Source organism: Eublepharis macularius, chromosome 18 (assembly GCF_028583425.1).
Source record: "Eublepharis macularius isolate TG4126 chromosome 18, MPM_Emac_v1.0, whole genome shotgun sequence".
Lineage (NCBI taxonomy): Eukaryota > Metazoa > Chordata > Lepidosauria > Squamata > Eublepharidae > Eublepharis > Eublepharis macularius.
Window position 1 is genome coordinate 38,811,444 of NC_072807.1, and position 22,077 is coordinate 38,833,520.

The following is a 22,077-nucleotide window of genomic DNA, read 5'->3' on the forward strand; positions in this document are numbered from 1 at the left end:
ACTGATAGTAGCTCTCCAGTCCTGTGGCAGAGAAAGGTCTCTCCCAGCACTGACTCCTTGGGATCCTTGACCCAAAGATGCCTCCAGGGGCTGAACCTGGGGTACATAAAACACAGCCGCTCCATTACTGAGCCATAGCCTCTACCCAAATGGAAATCCATTTAAGACAAATACGTGAGGCCAACTGACAAGAAGCCAGGCAGGTCCTTTTCCATCTCACTCAGTACTGTTTGACTCTTCGAGCCTAAGGCAGAGAAAGCTCTTTCTCCACGCCTGTTCCTTGACTTCCTTTTACTGGAGATGCTGCCAAGGGCTGGACTGGGGCCTTCTGCACATAAAACAGGTGCTCTAGCCAAGACTCCTCACGGTCCCATCTCCATTTTACTGTTTAAAAAAATACTTATATCCCGCCTTCCTGTACAGTGGAGCCCTCAAGGCAGCAAGCAATAATAGGATATCCAGATGAGAAGCTGGCTACCTTAAAATGCACACAAACAGACACAATACAGATAGTCATGTTGGTTTATATTTAAAAAAAATCCAGAAATATCAGCACTGCAGTAGTATCTTTTCAAAACTTTACAAAGATCCGCAGAATTCTGCTTCCAGCTGGATGTTCCATAGAAAAAAAGTAGCCAAGGGGTGGCAATTCGCTGTTTCAGGGCAGAGTATTCCCCCCCCCCCCAGTCTGCAGTTACTGTATTTCTGCCAGACAGGGAGGAATATTCTGGGTTCCTCCTCGAAAACTCTCCCACTCTTATTGCAATTCAAATTTAGGGTTGCAAACGTTTGTTTCCAACAGGTCTCTTGCATCTTTCTCAAGCCTTTGTCACAAACTGTTGCTGGTAATACTAGAACTGTGACCTTCATATCATAGGAGGGATTCAGATTCCACTTCTTCTGTAGCTTTGGGAGTTAGATATGAAGCAATGAACACCGTTTGACTCGGATCTTGAAAAGTCGGGTCCAAAGCCTACCACACTGCAAGCCTCTTAAGAGACTGTAGAATTACTGCAGTCAAAGCCCACTGAAGTCAACAGACTAGAATATCTCTGGACAAGATTGCACTGAAGGGATTTTCCATAACAGCAAACAGACCTATGTCTGCATCTCTGGACAGGATGCCCTTTCCAGGCAGAAATTAAGAAGAAGCATTTGTGACAGGAAACAGCTTTGCCTGCTTAATTTCTGTATGGCAGCCCACTGTTCAAAGACACAAAAGCATGAAGGAAAGAGGCCTACCATACATAGAACAAGTTTTTAAACATATGTAGAAGTGTTCCGCCTCATGCCTGCCAGTTCTGATCATTATCAAATTATGTAGTGATCTGTGAACAAAGCAGAGTTTTTTTTGATTGACCTTCTCCCAGAAACCGTTTCTGTCCTTATTTCTAAAGGAGAGGGAGGTTTTTTTTGTTCCGAAAACAACAAATTCAGCATTTGGCCCAAATATTTTGCAGATATTTTAAGGAGCTTATCTTTATTTTTAAAAATCATGCTTAAGATGTGGCTGGCTGCTGCTTTGCTGGGATGTATACAGACATGCACGGGCACGCACACACAGACAAACTTCTTTTCTTGCAGGAATGTATGGGTCACATTTTCAATGAAATTAATAAGGCCAATCCAGGATAAATATTAGGAGTACCCTTAGTATGTGCCAATGAAATAGTTTTTATTGGTTTCTTCAAAGAAAATGCCAGAAAATTGGTTAAGGCGGCCAGGACAGCGTCTGGAAACTGAATATATTCTACCAGCTGGATGCAGATCTCGGTGCATTTTCTTCAAAGCCAAGGAGGAAAGGGTTGGCCCTGGCAGCAGCCGTGCCACTAAGGGGCGGGGGCGCTAGGGCATTCTCCTGCCCAGGCCCTAATAAAATGAATAGGAGCTGCACATGAGATCTAGATCACAGCCAGATGTCTCTGAAAAATCCACAAGTTAGGGCACACACACACACACACACACACCTGGCAACTGGTTTCTGAGAATGGGGGGGTTTATTTAGTCATCGAGACTAATAACTGCTTTCCCATTAATTAGTCTAGTCCCCTTTTAAAGTCATCTAAAGTAATAGCCTACATCCTGCAGCAGTGAGTTTCCATGCTGGTTATGCATTCTGTCAGCACTTTCTTTCGTTGGTTTTCAATCTACTGCCCACTAGTTTCACAGGGTGACCCCAAGTTTTGTAGCAGTGAAACTGCCATTCATTTCCATTGAGACTGTATGGGAGTAACATCCAAGCCATGCAGTAATGAGTGAAGGTTTATAAAGTGGGAACACTTGGCAAAGCAACACTCTGACAAAAAAGAATTGGTCACATCAATCTCAAAGTTAAAACAAAATTGTTCTGCTTTGGGATGACGTTTCCAATAAGAACAGGTTTCCCCAGAAAATGCCTTGGGGCTTGGCCTGCTTGCTGGAACGGAATTTGGTTGCGATGGGAAGCTTTAACATTTTAGAAAGCCTAAATCAAGAGAATTCAATTTGTATGCTAAGCAGAAGGGACTTTGGAAAGAGGATTTGAAAAATTCGACGCAATTCTTTCCAAGAGTTTGTCTTTCCAAGATTTAAATAATTTGAGCTGCCAGATTCTCAGCACTTATTACCAAAGAGAAAAGGAATAAACAAAGTTGCTAAACTTTTATTTTCCCCATCGAAGTATGTTAAAGAGGTAATGCCTGACCCAAATCCTGAAGCCTTCCAGCTAACATTATGCAGATTAGATTTTTGTTCTCTTATGGTTAACACTCCGGTTGTACCGAGTATTCATTTTAATAATCGCTTTGAAATTTGCATATCTGTTTCAGTGATTAGTTCACTGCACAATACACCTTGCTGAACATTCACATAGTTTCACATCCTTTTGGCGCCCTTTTGTTTCCCTGGCAGCTGCTTCTACTTGACATCATTTCCCTTCATTTACCTTGCCTTCACTGTCCTCAGCCCTACTTCGTCTCATTGTCATTTAATCTTACTATCTTGGAGGTAGATCAAGATGGGTAGCTGTGTTTGTCTGTAGCAGTAGAAAAGAGCAAGAGTTCAGCAGCACCTCTAAGACTATCAAAAAGACTATCTTAGAGGTATTTAAGAAGAGACTAGATGGCCACCTGACAGCAATGATGATTCTATGACTCAGTATGAATGTAGGAAGATCAGGAGAGGGAGGGCACGAAGGGATGAGCCAGTGCTAGGCTTTCATGGCCCTTTCTTAAATGCTCACTTTGGGGTCAGGAAGGAATTTCCCTCCAGGCCAGATTGGCCCAAGGATTCTGGACATTTTTTGGCTCCGTCTGGGGCAAAAGGGATCACCGGAGGAGGTGAGGGGGGAGATAGCTATGAATTTCCTGCATTGTGCAAGGGCTTGGACTAGATGACCCCTGGAGTCCCTTCCAGTTCTATGTTTCAATGAGATTTTGTTTACAAGCATTCATTATGCCACCACATCAGGTGTAATGTAAAACCGTTTGGCAAAATCACACAAGTTGCCATAGCCAGTTTAAACATAAATGAGGCCAGTGAGGGTAAAGAAGAAGATGCTGATATAAAACAATTATGCCGGTAACAAGGTGAGGAAACGGCTGAAAATTATGCAAAATAAACAGGCAAGGAGGCAAGCCATTTCAGCTCAGCCCTGATTACTACCATTCTTTCTGGAAAGAGAAGCAATTAGGAAGCAGGGAAAGAAGGAATTTCATAGCATGGCTGTTTCCACTGTGATCAGTGCCACCTGGCAAAGAACAAAGGTGGGTGGATCTACAAGGCAAGTTCTCCACCAGCACAGCATGAATGCACAGGGAGCAGCTGCTCTGCAACAAGGAGCAATTCACAACCGCTCTGAGGGAACCACATCTCTGGTAAATCTGATTCCCCCTAGCCCCCCCACCCCACGATGGCCAGAAACATAGAGACAACACTCCACTGCATGGGCTGTGTCTCTTCCGATTCTCTAGTTCCATGTGGATTAGGTTGCAGGAGGCATTTAGAAATCTGTCCCATGATGAAAATTAGCACATCAACTGGCTTTCCATCTTGCAGCACACAAAGCAACCACACCACTTGCCGCAAGTGCACACAATCACAATTAGCACTCACACTCAGCTGCAAGCCTAGAGCTCTTTGGTTTTGCTCAGCAGCTGGTGGCATGTCAGCCCCACCTCTGTGAGTCTCTGCTGCATAAAACCCAAAAGCTACTGCAGCATAATGGTGGAGAGGCTGGGATGCGAACCAGAAGGCCCCACCTGGGCCAGTCAGCATCGCTCTAAGCCTTTACTGAAAGGCTGTGGGCTGCCCTGGCTTTTGCATCCTGCTTATCCACAGCTGAAGAGTACAGACAGAAAGCTTGATGAAAATGGCTACTAGAACAACAAGGCCTGCAAGTATGGTCTGGAATGGGGGTGGAGGGGAACAGCAGAGTTGGCATCAGTGTCTGGCAGGCCACTTTCTCCTGCTTTAGTGTCTCATAATCTGTGACATTTGTCCTAAAAAGGATGAATTTCAAGGCATGGGTTATTCTCTCTCGTAATCGAAAGCTAGACACTTGCTTATTAATTCAACTACCAGCACAGGAAATCTGTTTTTCTTGTTAAAAATATACCATACTTTAGGAGACCTGAGTCAGCAAAATACACGGATGCCTAAGTTTCCATACTGCAGAAGTCAGCCTATGTGGGCTTCTGCGGCGGAGGAGCCAGACGGATTTGGGGCCGACTCTTGCCTAATATTAGGTGGAACAGCAATGAAGAACTCATGCAAACAGCTACTTTGGAAAGAAAGGCCACAGGGTTCTTTTTTAAAAAATACCATGTGGACATTTAGCGGCAACCGTAGATTTCCAGTGAATTGGAAGCTTCATTTTTATTCTTCCACACAATAGACTGTTTAGATCTCCAACCTGTATATATTTATGCTGCTCAACCAGCCCGATCAAATGCATAGACTTTTCCTGGGTTGGAGTAATAATCACTAGGTGTAACTAGGAAGGTGACCTAGGCTGTAGAGGGTGGCAGTGGGCGAAGCCTGGGCAGATGTATGGCCGCCGTCAGGCTCGAACAAGAAGCCCTGTGGGTCAAAGCCCTCGGGCTCAGGCTCAGGTGCCACCAGGTGGAGCAGGGAACTGCAGGGAGTTCAAACCACGATACTAGCCTCACAACCAGAATCCTCCTAGGCCTGGAAGTCGTGTGATCCCAGAATCCCACCCCCCTGCCTTTTACATAGTTGCAGTGGGCACCTGCTGGAGGAAGTTGCTGGGCTGCTCCCAGGGTGCCTGCCCACTGTCCCCCGGGACCCATTCAGCTATGGATGACATCACAGAGTTCCAAGCAAAGCCATTCCCTGCCTGACCCTTGCAGTTTCCTTCCCTTTCATTTGTATTCAATTTTTGTCCACTCTCCCCATGGCGGGCTCAGAGCGGAGTAACAACTAGTTTAAAACACATTAAAACATATATAAAACAGTTCATACAGTAATAAAACTCAGTTTATACAATAATAAGACTCAATATGGCGGTCCCCAAACTCTATTCTGCCCCATTAACTGGTCCTGAAGAAAGAGTGGGATAAAAACATACAAAATGAAATAAACCCAATCTTGGGAAGTAAAACCATTTCACTTAGAAACGTTTTTCCCTCACTCAAGTCAGGCTGCTTATTATAAAAGTATTCTCGGACAAGAGAAAAGTAGTCTCTACATTCTCCTGAATATTTTAAATGTTTCTGCTCCAAAAGAAGCTAACGCTAAACTCTGGTAAGAGAATTACAGAGGATGGGAGCTGAATGACAGTCAGGCCTGGAAAGCAGCAGGCCCGGGATGGAAGAGGAGGAAACCTGGTTAAATATTTCATCAACGGTGCCGAAACAGCTAAGGTCAGCCCTTGACTCTGGTCTCGAATATAAACTCTTTAGCTATCTATACATACAGGCTGTGTTGTCGGCTCCCCTAAATGTTCACACAAAGCCTCGGGGGATTGGTCCCAAAATCTCTTTTCTTAAGCATCCTTCCCTTTGCCATAATTGGGGGAAAAAGTTACACCAAAGGAGCCCTTTGCAAAAGGATTTCTTTGTTCTCATCCAAGGGGGGGCAGCTGCTGATGCTTGCTGCATCTGTCTCTACATTTCTTTGTCCCAGATAGATCCTTTGATGTATTCCTCTGCCACAGAGGATGCTGTAATGCTCTTTGATGCTGAACTTTTCAGCTGGACTGCAACTAGCATGATGACAATGCAGCCAGCCAGTTACCTTCCTCTAAATCTCTTGTTACAAATCTCTTGGACAAGCTTCTGATACATCAAGATTTTGCACTCTGGACAAGAAGATCTGCTCCCACAAGGGGAAGGGGGTTTCCACAGCAGGTAGAAGAGGAAAAAATCAGGGAGAACACTTCAGCTTTTCCGTCCCTCTGCCACACTATTTTTCTGTGCTGCTGCAGTATAGTGGTGCAGTGGTTGGGATGCAAATCAGCACTCTGCTGGGTTGACTCCCACTACTGCCAAGTGCTCAGCAGGAGTGGCCTTGGGTAAGCCACTCCTCTCAGCCCAGCTCCCTGGCTGCATTGTAGAAATAATAATAATAATGACTTTGTTTGCCGATCTGAGTGGGCACTCATCTGTCCAGAAGGGCAGTACATAAGTGCAGTTATTAGTATCAGAGCTGGTGTAGCATAGTGGTTGGGATGCCAATCAGCACACTGCTGGTTTGACTCCCTCTACTACCATGAGCTCAGCAGGTGGCCGTGGGCGAGCTCCTCCTCTCAGCCCCAGCTATATTGCGGGGATAATAATAACACCGACCTTGTTCACCGCTTTGAGTGGGGCCCTAATCTGTCTAGAAGAGCGGTATATAAGCACTGTTGTTGTTATTTGCAGGGAGAGTTTTACCCAATGGGACATATTTAAACTTGCAGCCTACCACTTTCCGCTTCAAACAGTTGAATCCAGGAGAAGTTTTGCTACTTGATCCTGCCAACTATACAAAGTTGTCTGAAGCAATAATACCAGCAAAATGTGGATGGAAATACTAGACTCAAGGCCCTGCCTTCAAAAAAAAGAGTTGGCATGCAATTTTGGTGCTTAATCCTTGATGGTGAACTGAATGCAGGTGAACTGACTGGCTGAAACCAGAAAAGACTAAAATAAAATGTGTTGGTATGACCTGAATCCAGGCTGGAGTTGGAAGAAGTTAGAGTTCTCATTTATGCACGGTCCAACCTCAGGAGCGGTATTATCTTTATAAATATTTCAGCATGCCTCACCAACAGAAAAACTTGCTTTTATTTGGATTTCCCAAAAAGTGGTTATGAATATCACTTCTAATCAGGGGTCATTTCGTAGAAAAAGAGCTGGAGGAACTCATTAGCAGAACTCATTAGCATATGCCACGCCCCTTGCCATCACCGGAAGTGTGTCATTAGCATAACTGATTTGCATATGCCACACCCCCTGACATCATCTATCCTAGCTGTTTTGGACCCAATCCTGGCCGAAATTGGGCCCAAAATGGCAAAAAGGGGCTGAAAATGACCAAAAATGGGCCCAAAACGGTCAGGATCAGGCCGCTGCTGAGCGGGAGAATGATCCACCACCCATCAGAGGCCCAATCTGGGCTGTTTCGGCCCCAATCCAGGCTGAAATGGGCCCAAATGGCCGAGAGTCAGGTGGGCGGGGCCACCTGACGTGACCTCTTTGGGGAACCGCCAGAACTGCGTTCCTGCACGTTCCCCCTCGAAATGAGCCCTGCTTCTAATAATTAAAAAAACTTTCAAAATAAACCTTGAGGGCTAAGTTAGATGGGGTTTTTCTACATTTTGGAAACCCGCGGAATAAGGTAGGTCACATTTCCCACATAAAGTGAGCTTATTGATTTGCAAGACAGCAGTAATCTAAAACCAATCCAGAAACATAAACACTACATGTCAAACCCAAAATACAGAGTAAAATGAGGTAAGCCTTGAGAAGCACTGAGCGTGGAAGCAATACAGAACACAGAAACTATTCAGTCTCTGTATCAGGCATCTGACGAAGAGAACTTGATTCTCGAAAGCTTATGCTACAATAAAATAAAATTGGTTAGTCTTAAAGGTGCTACTGGACTCTTTTTGATTTTGCTACTACAGACTAACACGGCTAACTCCTCTGGATCTATTCAAGCTGTTGCTCTGTAGGGTAAATTGTGTTTAAGTCTGGCTATTAAAGACTAAAGAAGTTATGTATTTGCCTCACTTATCCCCTGCCTTTATCTCCTATGGGGGGCTTACTTTGTTTGAACAACCCTGAGAGGTAGATAATTTGTTTAGGAAAAAAAATTATGCCACCTTCAGGAACCTGCCTGAGGCTGCTTACAAAATAAAAATAATAAAAACAAAACATCAAGCTACATTAATTAAAACCCAGCATTAGAAAATGCTGAGTTGGTTTAGGCTGAGTGTGTGACTGGCACATTTCCATGGCATGCAAACTTCAGTCTTTCAGAGCCTAGTTAGACACTCTAACCACTGCACAACACTACACCACACTGAATGAATCTTGCTACACTGAGATGAGATTCTGGAATGTACCAATAACACAGTTTTTGCCCATCTGTGAAATAACCCTCCCCATAGCTAATATATTGTTTTTTGACTTTTCTATGTTTTATCTGCCTATTTTAAAGCAGAATATGTTTATATTATGTCTCTTTTCTATTTTGTAAATCATCCAGTATATTTTGTAAGTTCCAGGCATTTGTATGAATACAGTGAAACAGATCACTGCCTGCAGTAAACAATCTAAAATACATGAAACAAACAGATAGGGAGCTAAGAGGAAAATAGGAGAACCTTTGTGCTGGACGGTTATGGCTAAAAAAAAAAAGTAGAGTCAATACAATAATTAATGTAAAATTAAGAACATAATTAAAGACAAACAGAAGATCAAGAAGAAAAAAACTTTAAAATGTAAGTGTTTAATGATTCTTTAAAGTAAGACAAACAGGAAGAGAGCTCCGTCCAAGAGAAAGGTGATATGAATGTGGGAAACAGCACAAGGGAGTGGAAGTTTAAAAGGAAGATAAGCATTTGATGAGCAAGGGAACAAGGAAAAGAAATGAAGGAAGGAAGGAGGGCAGATAAGAAAGCACGAGACGATGAAGAGACTAAAATGTTAGAAAAAGATTGCATACAAAAGCATAAAGGAAGTTGGGGAACAAATACATACGGAGGTGTAACATGATTAAAGCAGGAAAGAAGAAAAATTAAGTGAGCAGAAGAACTAAAAACAGAGATAAGAGTTTAATGCAGTATATCAAAAAGAAGAGCAAAACGTTACAATAGTCAAGAGACAAAACGGCAGTCTGAATGAGGGGATTTGAGAAATATTAAAGCTAGAAAACCTGAAAGTCATACCTAGTGCAGGAACTGGATCAGAAAAGAAAAAGATCAAAGAGAACAAACTAAGACCATAACTTGCTCTGAAGGCTTAACAGCGTTGTTATCGATTGAAAAAGGCAAAACATTAAAATTTAGGCTCACAAATATTAAAGTCCAAATTTTTGTACATTACGTTTCAGACATCCCCACATCCAGGCAGAAATTCCTGTAAGACTCTTGTCACAACAGAACAAGAGCAGGAAGGGACAGAAAACCAGAGCTGGATATCATCAGGGTAACAGTAATACTGTGAGCCAAAAGAAGAAATCAGATTGCTGGGAGGAAAAAGGGAACCAAGAACTGAGCCCTGAGGAACTCCATTAGAAAGAGGAAAGAAGAAACTTTAAAGGAATGATTTGGTATACAAGAGTGGAAGCAAGAGAGAACAGGGCCGCCAAACTCCAAAGGGCAGAGAGGCAGTAAGAATAAAAAACTATGGCCAAGAATTACATTTGCAGCAGGGCATTGGAAGAGAAGGGGTATGAAATAAGGCCTATTGATTTCAGTTCTTAAAGCTCAGAATCACAGACTAGCTTGAGAACAAAGAATGACTAGTCTAGAATGACACTCAAGATGTGAAGAAAGATTCAAGATGGCAGCAGAATTCTCTACATTCTCTCTTACACTGTGGACAAAAACACCCTCTAGTTAAAGCGTCATCTCACCCAATTCAAAACACACCACATGCAAAAATACTCTCTCCATAGTAATGGTGTGGTTGCAACATTTCAAAGTGTTAATCCAGTTTCTAAACATGATCCCTGAACACCCCCCGCCCCCAAACCAGTCTGATTGCTTTGAGTTTGGCTAGTTACAAGCCTACTATGATAGACAAAAAGAATATTTGTTAAGGGGAAGCAGCCTAACCATGTGATCTCAGGAACTAGAGATGTAGTGAAGATCAGGTGAAAATGATAATTCAACCCTCTACTTAATGAGAAGACAGAGGTGGCACACCTTGGCCATACATAAAGCTGTAGAGCTGCAAAGTTGCTTATATAAGCCCAACAACCTTGAACACACCTGTCCCTGTTGATGCAGGCAGGATGGGCAATTGAAAGGGTTTCTTTGATGAAAGCAAAGGGTGAGAAAGGGTGTTTTCTTGGAAGAAACCAGTCATGTTGAGCCCTCAAAAGCAAATAATTAGATAGTAAAGTGGATAATTGGATAAACAGTAAAAAGTTGCCAATTCTAAGCATGGGAGAGGCTACCTCTGATGATCAATAAAAGTGTATAAAAGGCTGAAGCAAAACACACTAAGATCAGACTTTGCTCTCTGAAGCCGTAAAACTTTCCTCTAACCCAAATCTAATCCTGCTTCCCCCCCTCCCCTGCTCCTTTCTCTCTCTTCTCTCCAGCCTTTCATATTGCTCTATTGCTTTACTTCTTTTTGATTTCATTATCTTTTTAAGGATTCCATCTGGAAACTCTAGAGGAAGAAAAGGTGGCTATGCAGACTGCTTTAGAATAAGATGGAAAGACAGTAACTTAGATGGGCTGGAGGTGACTGGGACTTTAAGCTATCATGTATTTTATTGCCGTGTAACCGATTATAATTGGTCTACACAGTTTATCTCTATTTTCCATAGTCCACCAGATGTTTGGGCTGGAATTTTTGGTCCCTCACCAATTCGGATTTTATCCAAGGATCCAGGAGTCAGTGAGGTATCGCCTTAGCATGTGGCATGTTCCAAGTACTGTGGCTGTTTGCAACTGGCCAGCTGTTATCCTGTTTACGCCAATATCACCTAAGTGTTTATTATATACAATTAACTATTATTACTAGACCACACTTTCTTTTTTATGTTTTTATTTATGTATTTCATCTACATTTTTGCTTTGCCTCAAATGCATTAGATTCCACTCTCCATGTTCTATGTGTTTTTGTATCTTTCCTTGATTTGAAGAGTTTATTGTTTGGTTTTGCTTTATTTGCTGGACTGTGCATTGTGCATAATAAATCATTTCCATTGATTCTGATCAACTGATGACTCTGTGTGTGTTCCTCTCTGGTCAGTGTTGGCCCACAGGCAAATTAGGAACCAGACTTTCACAAGGTAATTTTATCACTTCGATGGACATGTGACAAAGTATCTCAGTCTCTCTACGCGAGATGCTTCAATGGGTGTTTGTCAAGTGTAAGGAGACACAATGTTAGCCGAGAAACATAGTTTAAAAAGAGCCAGCAGAGATCTTTCCTCAGAGGGTTTGTTAATTTCATCTTTGCCTCCATGAAGGCTCTGTCAATTTCACCTCTCCAGTCTAAAACTGTGTGGGATCTCAACCAGAGGGCAAGGAGGAATGGAAATGGGCTAGAGCTGCCTTCCAGAGCAGGGCTCGGACCTAGAGAGGTTGTAATGGGCTGAAGCTTCCCTTCTGGCATTTCACAGCCCCTTCACACAGCTCCAGTGTATAGCAAAGCCTTTGCCCTGCCTCTTGCTCTGTCTTTTTAAACCATCCTTCCCGTCACATGTCAGATATCTCCTGTACAGAGATGTGTCAGATGTCTGGTGTACAGAGTCTCAGGATACAGATCTACTCCAATCAACAAGATAACCTTATATTCTTTACCCAAAACTTTCTCCGTTGATAAACCTGAACCCATTTCTCAATCAGCAGTGTTATTCTTCATAAAGATTTACAGTGTAATTTTAAGGAGAGCTGCTCCAGTCTAAGCCCATTGAGATCACTCAGTTGTGGAAATCTTCACATCCTTCCAATCTCTACACCCAGTACTTTCAACACTGAGGGAAGTGCCCTTAGGAAAAAACTGGCACTTCAACTGAAAGACGGGATCTCTTGGTTAGTCAAATCCTTTCCATGCAAAATGGACTCTGTTTACTGCTTATCTCAGTAAGATTGCTAATGTCTCAAGGTTACTCTTTTGGGATGGGCTTCACTGCTCTATAAAATCACTGGAAATCACAGCCATACTATAAAATTACAACGTAGATATTATTAGTTCTACTCTGCATAACTGCCTGTCTCTGACTTTTGCAGTGTGACGTTAATCTGAGCCGCATCCTTCTAAGCCAACTGATTTCAAAGGATGGACTGATTGATTTGCTTCAGGTATCCTCTGCCTTTCTCCCCAGGAGGGAATCCAAAGTGGCTCACATCTTTTCTCCTCTCCTCCATTTTATCCTCACACCCGCCCTGTGGGATAGGTGAGGCTGAGAGAGTGTGACTGGCCCAAGGTCACCAACGAGTTTCCATGGCAGAGTGGGGGATTCGCACCTGGGCCTCCCAGATCCTAGTCTGTCACTCTAGCTACTACACCACACTGTGCATGTGTGAGAAGAGTGGAACTGTTTAGGACAGTACTGTTAGTTGCCATCTCCATTCTGTCCCCCCTTTATTGGTTTAATGGTTTGATTTATGCTTATATTCCCAAACGCCAATACATTTTATATACAAGGCAGCAGCAGAGGTCTTCTAAAGAGCAGCAGATCCATTTGTATGGGAACATTCCTTAGCTATAAATCTTCAAGGGGGGGGGAGTAGGAGCATGTCTTGAAAGGAGAGAATTAACTGCTCACTTGATCTTTCTGAGTTATCAGCTGTAATGGCCAATTACAGTTTCGAAGATAAATACCAGAAAGGTGAATGCTTTCAAAGTTATGTTCTTGCTACAGGAAGGGGGGGGGGGCAGAAAAGAGAAACCAACAGCAGCTCTTAAATCATCCAGATTTTAAAATCAGTCAACTAATTATTTGCAGGAGTCTCTCAGGCACAGGCCGCTGCCTGCTGTGCAATACTCCCAGCCTCTTTCCTGAGTGCATCTGGGGAGATATTCAGGTTCCGAAGATTTTCTACTGCCATGCAGATACTGTTACTGTATTTCTCCTGTACTATTAGGATCAAAGGAGGGGAGGAAGAAGAAGGGACCCCCGTTCCCTGGAATCCATCTTCCTTAGGGCAACTGCCGCTAGCCATTCCCCCTTCTTACCACCAGCCTGTTTGCCCTGCAGCAGCAAAGGGCTTCCCCTTCCTGCACCCCTTCATCTAGGTGGCTGCTGCCACTGAGGATAGAATACGTCCAGTCTGGTTGCGCAAGCAAGACATCTTATAAAAATGCACTTCAGTAATTTTCATTAGTACAAGATAGCCCCTCCCCTTTTCATTTCCCAGGAAATACCCAGTAAGAACCAGTGACTATCCATTTCCTGCTCTTGGCCCTCCAGTAAACTCAGTCCCCCATGGCAAGAACTTAAAGAACTCGTTTATTAGAAGCAATAAGAACGAACCTACAGAGTGGTGGCCATTGCAATAATAAGAAGACTCCAGCATCCAAGACTACCTGGCACAGTGCAGTTCCAGTTCAAACGTAAGCCCAGAGCCTTGGGTAAGCAATTTGCTGGATATATTGGTGGGTGGGGGGTTAGGCCTGCTTCCCCAGTCCCTCTCCAAAGAACATCCCTGCTCTGAGCTGTGTGCAGTCACAGTACACAGGCAGCAGCAAGAAAAGCCACTTAGCCTGGTGGCCTAAGAGAAAAGAGGGAGCCATCAGCCACAATGTCCCAACAGCTCCATGGCTAGGATGTCTTTCCAGGGTCTAGAGAGAATCTGCCCACCCAGGCAGAGTGCCCTCAATCTGCTATAGATCCAGAGGAGTTAGCCGTGTTAGTCTGTAGATGCAAAATAATAAAGAGTTCAGTAGCACCTTTAAGAATAACCAACTTTATTGTAGCATAAGCTTTCAAGACCCACAGCTCTCTTTGTCAGAAGCCATACCAAGCTGTGGTTCTCAAAAACTTATGCTACAATACAGTTGATTAGTCTTAAAAGTGCTACTGGACTCAACCTGCTATGCCTATAAAAACTTCCAGCTTAAGCTCTGCCTGGGCAGCAGTCAACGTGGTGTAGGCAGTTCTCTCTGGTTCTTATTCCCTTAAATCCCTCCAAGCTAACTACAGGCCAACATCACAACAGAAGTTCTCTTGAGAAAGAGTCCTCTTTCAACAGCTGTCCACTCCTAAATGAGCCAGGTCTGTATGCAACCCTGACCCACGCAGGACTAGGGAGAATCTCCTCCCGTCCGTCCCCCCCCCCCCCAAACTGTTGCTGCTGGATTGACATCTTGGTGCAATTTTACAAAGCAAACTGCCATTTACACAAGGTTATTTCTGAGCACGCGGAACCACTGGCAGCGCTTCACCATGGTCAAGTCAGCTGTGGCCAATGGACTGGCATCCCAAACCATTCTCTCAGCAGTGCTGCCGGGGACAGCAGACACACCCCGGCCTCTTTCGTGTTCCCTGCAAGACTCTCTCCAGGGGCCAGCTCCCAAAGGGAGGGGCAGCCCCAGCAGGAGCCAAGCACTGACCCTGGGCAGGCACAGAACACGGCGTGCAAAACATCCACTGGCATTTTTTCCCCTTTCACGAAGTAATCCCATCTGCTTCCCAAAGGCTGCAAGAGCCACCCAGGCCCTGTCATTAACTGCCATGCTTCTTATCAACAGGTATTTCTAGACAGGTGGGTTCATTAGCACATCATGAAACAACAACACTTACACACACCTCTCGGCCATGGGCTTGATCCTGCTGCATGACACATAGGCAGAGCTCTCTCACTGACGTCAGCCAGGCTTCTGTAGGTGTGCAGTGCCGACACCAATAGACTCTCCAAATTTTTCTCCTCCCAGCTTTACAGGCAGCACAAGTCAAAACAGGCTTCCAACTCTCAAGAAACTACGTTTCCTCCCTGAATTGCAAAGCTGCCGAATAGCACAGGGCGCTCTTTTCCTCCCCTAAAAATATTTTACAGGCAATGAGTCAGATCCACCAAAAGTCAGAGCAGGACCACCTCCAAGACAAGGCAAGAGCAGGCAGCACCCCAGGGGAGAGGGAGTGTGGAGCACCATCTGCTGAAAAAGCTCTGAAGGATCGAAGGCGATTTGCACCAACGAGTGAACGTTATTTGCATCTCAGGCACCAAAATGGCTCGGACTGGATCCTGCCTCTGGACAGATGGAGCACATCAGCCTCATCATGAAACTTTCTAGCATTTGCCAGTGCGCTTGGATCAGTAACAAAGGGGGAGGCTGTTCCCAAACTCGAAAGACATCTCACTAAGACTGTTTGTAATATACGGATTGGGCTGCCTTCTACATCGCTGGACAGCCAGGTGTGTGCCCGTCTTCGTGCCGTCAAGAGACCCCCTGCCAACTTCCTTCTCTGAAATCAGAGCTCGAATTAGTCTAAGTAGAGACAACCACAGAGAACATGGGCACAAATGCACACAGGCTGCTTCTGGGCACACTCGCATGGCTGCACCTTGCATTCTGGTCTGGTGCTGCAGGTAAAGGCAGCAACACCACACGCTCACGGAGCATTTCAGTCGTGCTTCACGCTTTTCCCAAGAGTGGCACGTCCACCGGGTGGTCTTAGGCCAACAAGTTTGCTCTTTCAGCCTCAGCCCCACCTCTCACAATCTTTACTGATACCCCAAACAGACAACATAGGGACCTACCTATCAGGGCTGTTGTAGGTATTAGTGTGGTAACATAAGTGAAGGATTTTGAAAGTTGGAACAGGGCTAGCAAAATGTTAAATAAAATGGTTTTTCCGACATCCCAGATTACATCCGTGGTCTCTGTTCACAAGGCTTCAAACCAGAAACATGAGTAAACTGCAGGGAGTTTTCCACCACAAAATATCGGCAGTCACAACTGTAGGGTTCTAAAGTTGGAAGGGGCTTTGCAGGCCACCTAGTCCACACTTCCCACTCAGTGCTCAAAATCCGGCTAGTCAGTCCATTTCTCTCTCTCCTTTCCGCCAAGGAGCTCAGGCAGTGGACGTGGTTCTCCACTCCTCCATTCTGTCCTCACAACAACCCCTGCAAGAAAATATATGCTGCTGAGAGTGCATGACTGGCCTACAGCCATCCTGAAAGCTCCTCGGCAAACGGAGGATTTGAACACAGAACTCTCAGCTTCTAGCAGGGTGAGCATCTAACCTCTGTACAACACCAAACTACAGCATACCCGACAGATGACTACTGTCCAGCCAAGGGGAAGCCTGTCGGTCCCACTGTCAGACTGCTCTTCCCATCCGGAAAGTTCTCCCAATATTCAGCCGACCTCTTCCTTCCTGTACAGGTTTTTTTCCCCCCAATCTCGTCTTGCTTTCCCTGAAGCAGTGGGGGGGGGAAGTCTTTGCCCTCTTCCACGTGACAGACCTTCAAGGATAGTCCTTGTAGTAACTAAAACTCTGAACTCCTCTTCCTTTGAATGTTCCTTTGAAGATAATCGTGATGACACTGCAAAGAGGGGGACCATCGGTGGGTGCTCTTCCTTCTTTTAGTGCCTACTATACAGTGGGATGTTTTATATTTTTTTCAGTTGTAAGACGGTCCTTGTCTATAGAGCCACAGGGTTAAAATACTTCCTAAAGTTAAAAAGGAATATGGACAACTGGTGCCATCTCCCTTTTGTCCGGCCTCTTCGTCAGAGCAGTTATAGACAGTTATATCCCCTCAAAAATGCTATTACAGCATCTGGAATAAATAAACCACTCTAAGCACCTAGACGTATTTTTGCACCTCCCCTGTGCTGTTCAGCTTTGATTTTTAAAAATTGCTCTCCCTGTCACCTCTGGTTTAGCTCATTCCAAGTTCACAGCGGAGGATCTGATCTATTCTTTCCTGGCAGCCAGAGGTCAGTGCAAGACAAAGTGTCTAAGGAAGAGGTATGGGGTTTTAAGAGAGTGGGGAGAAAAAGAAATCCACAATTTTCATAAATCTATTCATCAGGGAGCTTTACTAACAGAAAAAGCAATCCCACCCAAATTTTGCATTTCTCAACCATCAAGAGAGATTAATAATTGTTATTAACCTGTAGTTCTTAAAACAAATTAAAACTCCCGGTCATAAAACTGTCATGAATCAATATGAGGGTGACCCGACATTCATAGTCTTTAAATAGATCTATTTCCCCTATTGTACCTCCACCATCAGACAGTAAAATGGGAATCTAAATAGCAACACAACAAGCCCAGCTGAAAAACCACGTGAAAAACCACTTCCTCCAGGATCTCAATAGCCAGTCTTTGACCATCTACTACGCAGGCCATCCCCTCCTCCCAATTGTTGCTACTCCAAAAACTAACGCCAATAATCTCCATTTTTATGTCACTTACTGGAGCCAGACCAAGACGTTTGGGTGGCCAAAGCGGATATTGCAGATTCCACCCTCCTTTCAATCATCATGGGAAGTAATCCACTGGGAAGTTCTACTGCACAGGCCTTGGTGAACTGCACGGGAACTGTACTCGGGCCCATGAGCGCACCAGATTTATTCCTCTCCCATTTTGCCCTCTTCCGCAGTACTCCAGATCTACCATGTCACCCTTGCTCCTGAGACAGCGGGGGGCGGGGTAAGCTGGACTCGCCACCCATCTTATAATTCATTGCGCAGACTGTCAGTGCTAAGGCTGCAATCCTAAACACGCTTACTAGGAAGCAATTCTCCACTGAACTCAAGGGGACTTAGATAAGAAGCATTCCTGAAATCAAGAGATGCAGAAGCAGCTTTATACTGCATGGGAAATAGCTTCAGAAAAACAACAGGAGGCTTGTAAAACCATTTGACCTTCGAGACAAGGATTGTATAAGAGTTTTTGGAAATGACTAATACTAGAAAGAGGCTGCCACCCGTTTACTTTCACTTTTACGATTTCATTATGAGCGCACGCTCAGGAATTAAAAGACAGAAAATGCAGCGGATTGCGAGACATGTTACCATTTCAAATATCCAAAATACAGCAAAAATATCAGTTTGCATTTGGGTTCCACCCCTTCAGATGCCAGCTTCTAACAACAGCAGCTTTCACTCCAAGCTATCAAGCTTCTGTTATATGCAAGGAGACCAAACTCCGAGAGAAAAACAGACACATTGGGCCAAGCTGCAAGTGACGAATGACCCTTGAACGGCAAGTGAACAGACTCACGTGTATTCCTCCCTGTTCGCTTGCGCTCCACTTGATCACGAATACACGTGAGTCTGTTCACTTGCCGTTCAAGGGTCATTCGTCACTTGCAGCTTGGCTCTCATAGACTTACGGGGATCATTTTAGAGCCCTATGCCATAAAAAGGAAGCAACATGCACACTGCGCTCTGGTGACTGGGGCAGGGGAATCATTGTTAGAAACAAAGTACCAGCCAATTCCTTACTATCAAGAGGCACAGTCACAAAAGCAAGTCCAGCTTAATGAAACTGTAATATGAAAATTGAGTGTTTTCATAATAAGGGAAAGCTCCTTTATAGAATTTATTATCTAGGTTTTATACGATATTCCAGCTTACTAAAAAAAATGCAAACAAAATTGCAAAATGATGCTATTACAAGGCAGGGAAGCTAATTGAAAACATGCCCCCAAAGTTTTAGGATTCCTTCAGGCGCAGGGAAAAACACAAACACACCAACCTGCTGTTGAGGACAGATGTTGGCTGAGCTTTGAAAGTGCCTGGTTTTCCATGATCCCATCAAGGTCATTCTAGTCCTCCTTTTCAAGCCACTTTTTGAAAGGGGTCTGTTTTTAGAGCCCGTCCATGTTTGTCCTCTAAGTGTTGCAGCAAGGCTTTTGAAAAGTCTGTGCCAGACCGGAGGGGGGGCTTTCTAGGGATCTGCCATCATCTTCAACACTGCCAAGTCCACCCTTCTAATGCAACTTCAATTAACGGGGGGAGGGGGGGGGGGCTGCAACACACGCGCAACAAGAAGCTGCTCTTCATCTGACTTTCTGGAGAAAAGCATCCATTGCACTTCTTCAATTTGAACACGAGAGTCACCACCACAGATCTTTGCACAAAGGATTGGGTCGAAGTCTAAACCCTAAAATGCCACAACAGTCTCCAAAGCGCCTTATGGACCTCCATCAAGTTCAACAGCGGACCCCTCCTTAAGCACCTGCGCCTAGTGCATCCCCCCTCCGCTGCTGCCATACTGGCACGCCATGCCCTGCCCTGCCCTGGGGATGAAGGAGCCGCTGGCCCGCAAACTTCCCGCTGCATCGGGCCTGCCCGCCTGCCCCCACTCCCCGCGGGCCGCTCTCCTCGGGCACCGCTCAGCTCCAAGGCCCCCGAAGCGGCATTGCTGCGCCCCTCCCGAGTAACGCGGGCGCAGCGCAGCTGGGCGGCTGGAGAGGAGGCGCCGAGTCCTGCGCGACCGAAGAGCGGCCGGCCCTCCGACACCTCCGCCCGTCCGGTGGGATCGCGGCAAACCCCGAGCAGAGCTGCCTCTGCGCAGTCCGCGAGCGCAATCCGTGCCGGGCGGGCGGGCGGCGGCTCGAGAGAAAAGCGCCTCCCCGGACCCCCCCCCCCGAAGTTTCCGCGGGACTTCGGCGTCCCTCTCCGCCACCTCCGCGTCCCCCCGCCGGGTTGCCAACCGCGAGCCCAGGAAGGGCAGCGGGGCGCCAGACCGCAGAAAGAGCCGGCCGGCCCGGGAGGGCAGCGCCGGCGAGGCGGGGGCGCCCCAGGCAGCCGCGCAGCCCGCCCGGCCCCGGCGCTGCCCCGCCGCGGAGCCGGCTTCTCCGGCGGGCCTCTGCCAGCCCCGCCGGCTGCCCTGGCCGCCTGCGCGCCGCACGCCAAGCGGGCTGGCCTCGGCCTGCCGGCGCCCCCGAGACTCACCCTTCATCGCGGCGAGCACCAGGCACATCCTGCGCTGCGCTGCGCAGCCGGCCGGGGGAGCGGGAGCGGGCGCGCCGCGCGTGTGTCCTCCGGGCGCCGCCGGGCAGCTTCTCCGCCTCAGCAGCGGCGGCCGCCTGCCAGGCAGCCCCGGCCGGCCCCCGCCTCCGCCCCCGCCGAGCCCCGGCCCAGCGCCGCCGCCGCCGCCGCCGCCATGTGACCAGCAGCCCGGCCGCCGCGCCTCGGCCCGGCCCCTCCGCCCGCCTCGCCGCGCCGCGCCGCCTCCGCCCCCGCCCCCTGCCGCACGGGGCGGGCGCCGCAGGAAGCACCGGGAGGCTTCCGAGGGGAGCAGCTCCCGAGGCCCAGCGGCGCGGCCGAGCGGCGGAAGAGGCCCCCGGGGCTCCAGGCCAGAAGCGGGAGGCCCAGGAGAGGCCCTTGGGGCGGCAGGGAACCCGCCCGCCGCCCACTGGGGAAGGGCGCTGCGAGCCCGGCAAGCGCATCCCCTGGAAGCCCAGCGGCCTTGAAGGGCTCGCCTGGACTGGAGAGGGCAGGCAGCGGCTGCTTCGGAGAACCCAGGCCTGGCCTTGCGCGACTGCCGCTCACCCTTCCGCGGCACACGCACCCGCCCCAGACCCCCTGCCGTTTCTGGGCTGAGCCAGCAGGCCTGGGGATGGCAGCCGTCGCCTCTGCTAGGCAGCGGGGCATGCCCCGGCAAGGCCCTGGGGTCTCAGCCTCAGGACGGGGGCAGGTTTAGGAGAGCTTCTATAAAGAAAGGGTGGCCGAGAGCCAGGTGCCTCTGGTGCTGGGCGGCAGCTGCCCAGCGCTCCAAAGGGAGCGGGCTTCCCCACCACAGCGGCTGAGCTCTTTCATGGGGAGATGCCACATGAGTGGAGGGGAGGCAGTGCCCATGGGACCGGGGGGGGCGGGGGGGAACAGGGCTCTGTGGGGGACGAGAGAGAAGCTCCAGCAGCATCGCGCTTCTGCTTCATGCACACAGCTGGAAATGCAGGGCAGCCCCCAAGGCAGGGCGCTGGTTTCTCCCTCCTGTCCGACCATCTCACTGCAGGAGCCTTCCTTGCCGGCGCTCTTCTGTAAGCAGCAGTCGCCATCAGGTACAGACATTCACTGAGTCCGGGCTTGGAACCGCTTTCACCACTAAGGCTTCCTCCCAAAAAGGCTTGTCTGCTCCAGATCTTGCCTGCCTCACAAGACCACGGGGCCCAAGATTCCCTGGGACAGAATGACATCCACTGGTCTAGTGTCGGGTTGCAACTCTGGGCAACATTGCCCAGAGCATTACATGGTATGGGCACAAAACACCTGGCAATTCCTGGCACCTGTCAAGGAGCTGAGCATTCACGAACATACAAAAGAGGGGAAAAAACCAGGAGCACCCAAGCCCGGCCCTTATTTCCAGCTCCTTTCTGCACGGCAGCTGGGCACACAGTCCAGAAACGCCTTCTCCCCAGGAAGTGCCTCCAAAGAGGCTTTGTAGTTCACTGTGAGACAAAACTTTTTGCTCTCCCCTTCAGACACCTCAAAGTAACCTTGTGGCTGATGCCAACCCCCCAGCTCTGAGGTAGCTTCAGGTGGGAGCCCCCCCCCCTGCAGTCTCCCTTTGCTTCCCAGGGCCAAGGGGGGGGGAGGGGTGAACCGAGCTTCAGGCTTCCCACTATCAGCAGGCTGGAGTTCTTCTCTTGGGTTGCAAACTATTTATGTGCCTCTCTTGCTCTGAGAACAGAGTGTAAACCTTTCTTCAGCTCAGTGTTACCAACTCCCCATGCAAAGGGAAACAACCGAGCTCTGCGGAGAGACACAACAGCCTAGGAAATCAGACACGGTGATTATTTTTCAACTTTCCATTTTTGCTTCATTATGCAAGCGCTTGCCAAAACTCAAGTACAGTTTCTGGGACTAGAACATCTGCAGCTCATTCCGCCTAAATCTAATAACGATTGCTTTCATTTCCCACATGGCCAGCGAAAAGCAAGAAAACGCAATAACCAAATGGTATGAAAATGTCTTTCAAGGAAGCCCTTGGTCTGAAGTTGCG

At 47.3% G+C, this 22,077-nt stretch overlaps 1 protein-coding gene across 1 annotated transcript in view; it reads right to left on the reverse strand.

The window, feature by feature from the left end:
- RORA (RAR related orphan receptor A) overlaps positions 1–20,206 on the reverse strand; it is a 64,492-nt gene extending 44,286 nt beyond the window's left edge. Inside the window, exon 1 of the mRNA XM_055002791.1 lies at positions 20,028–20,206. Within this exon, the coding sequence (XP_054858766.1) occupies positions 20,028–20,055 (28 nt within the window). The 5' untranslated portion in view covers positions 20,056–20,206. The remainder of the gene's footprint in view (positions 1–20,027) is intronic.
- Between the last annotated feature and the right edge of the window lie 1,871 nt (positions 20,207–22,077).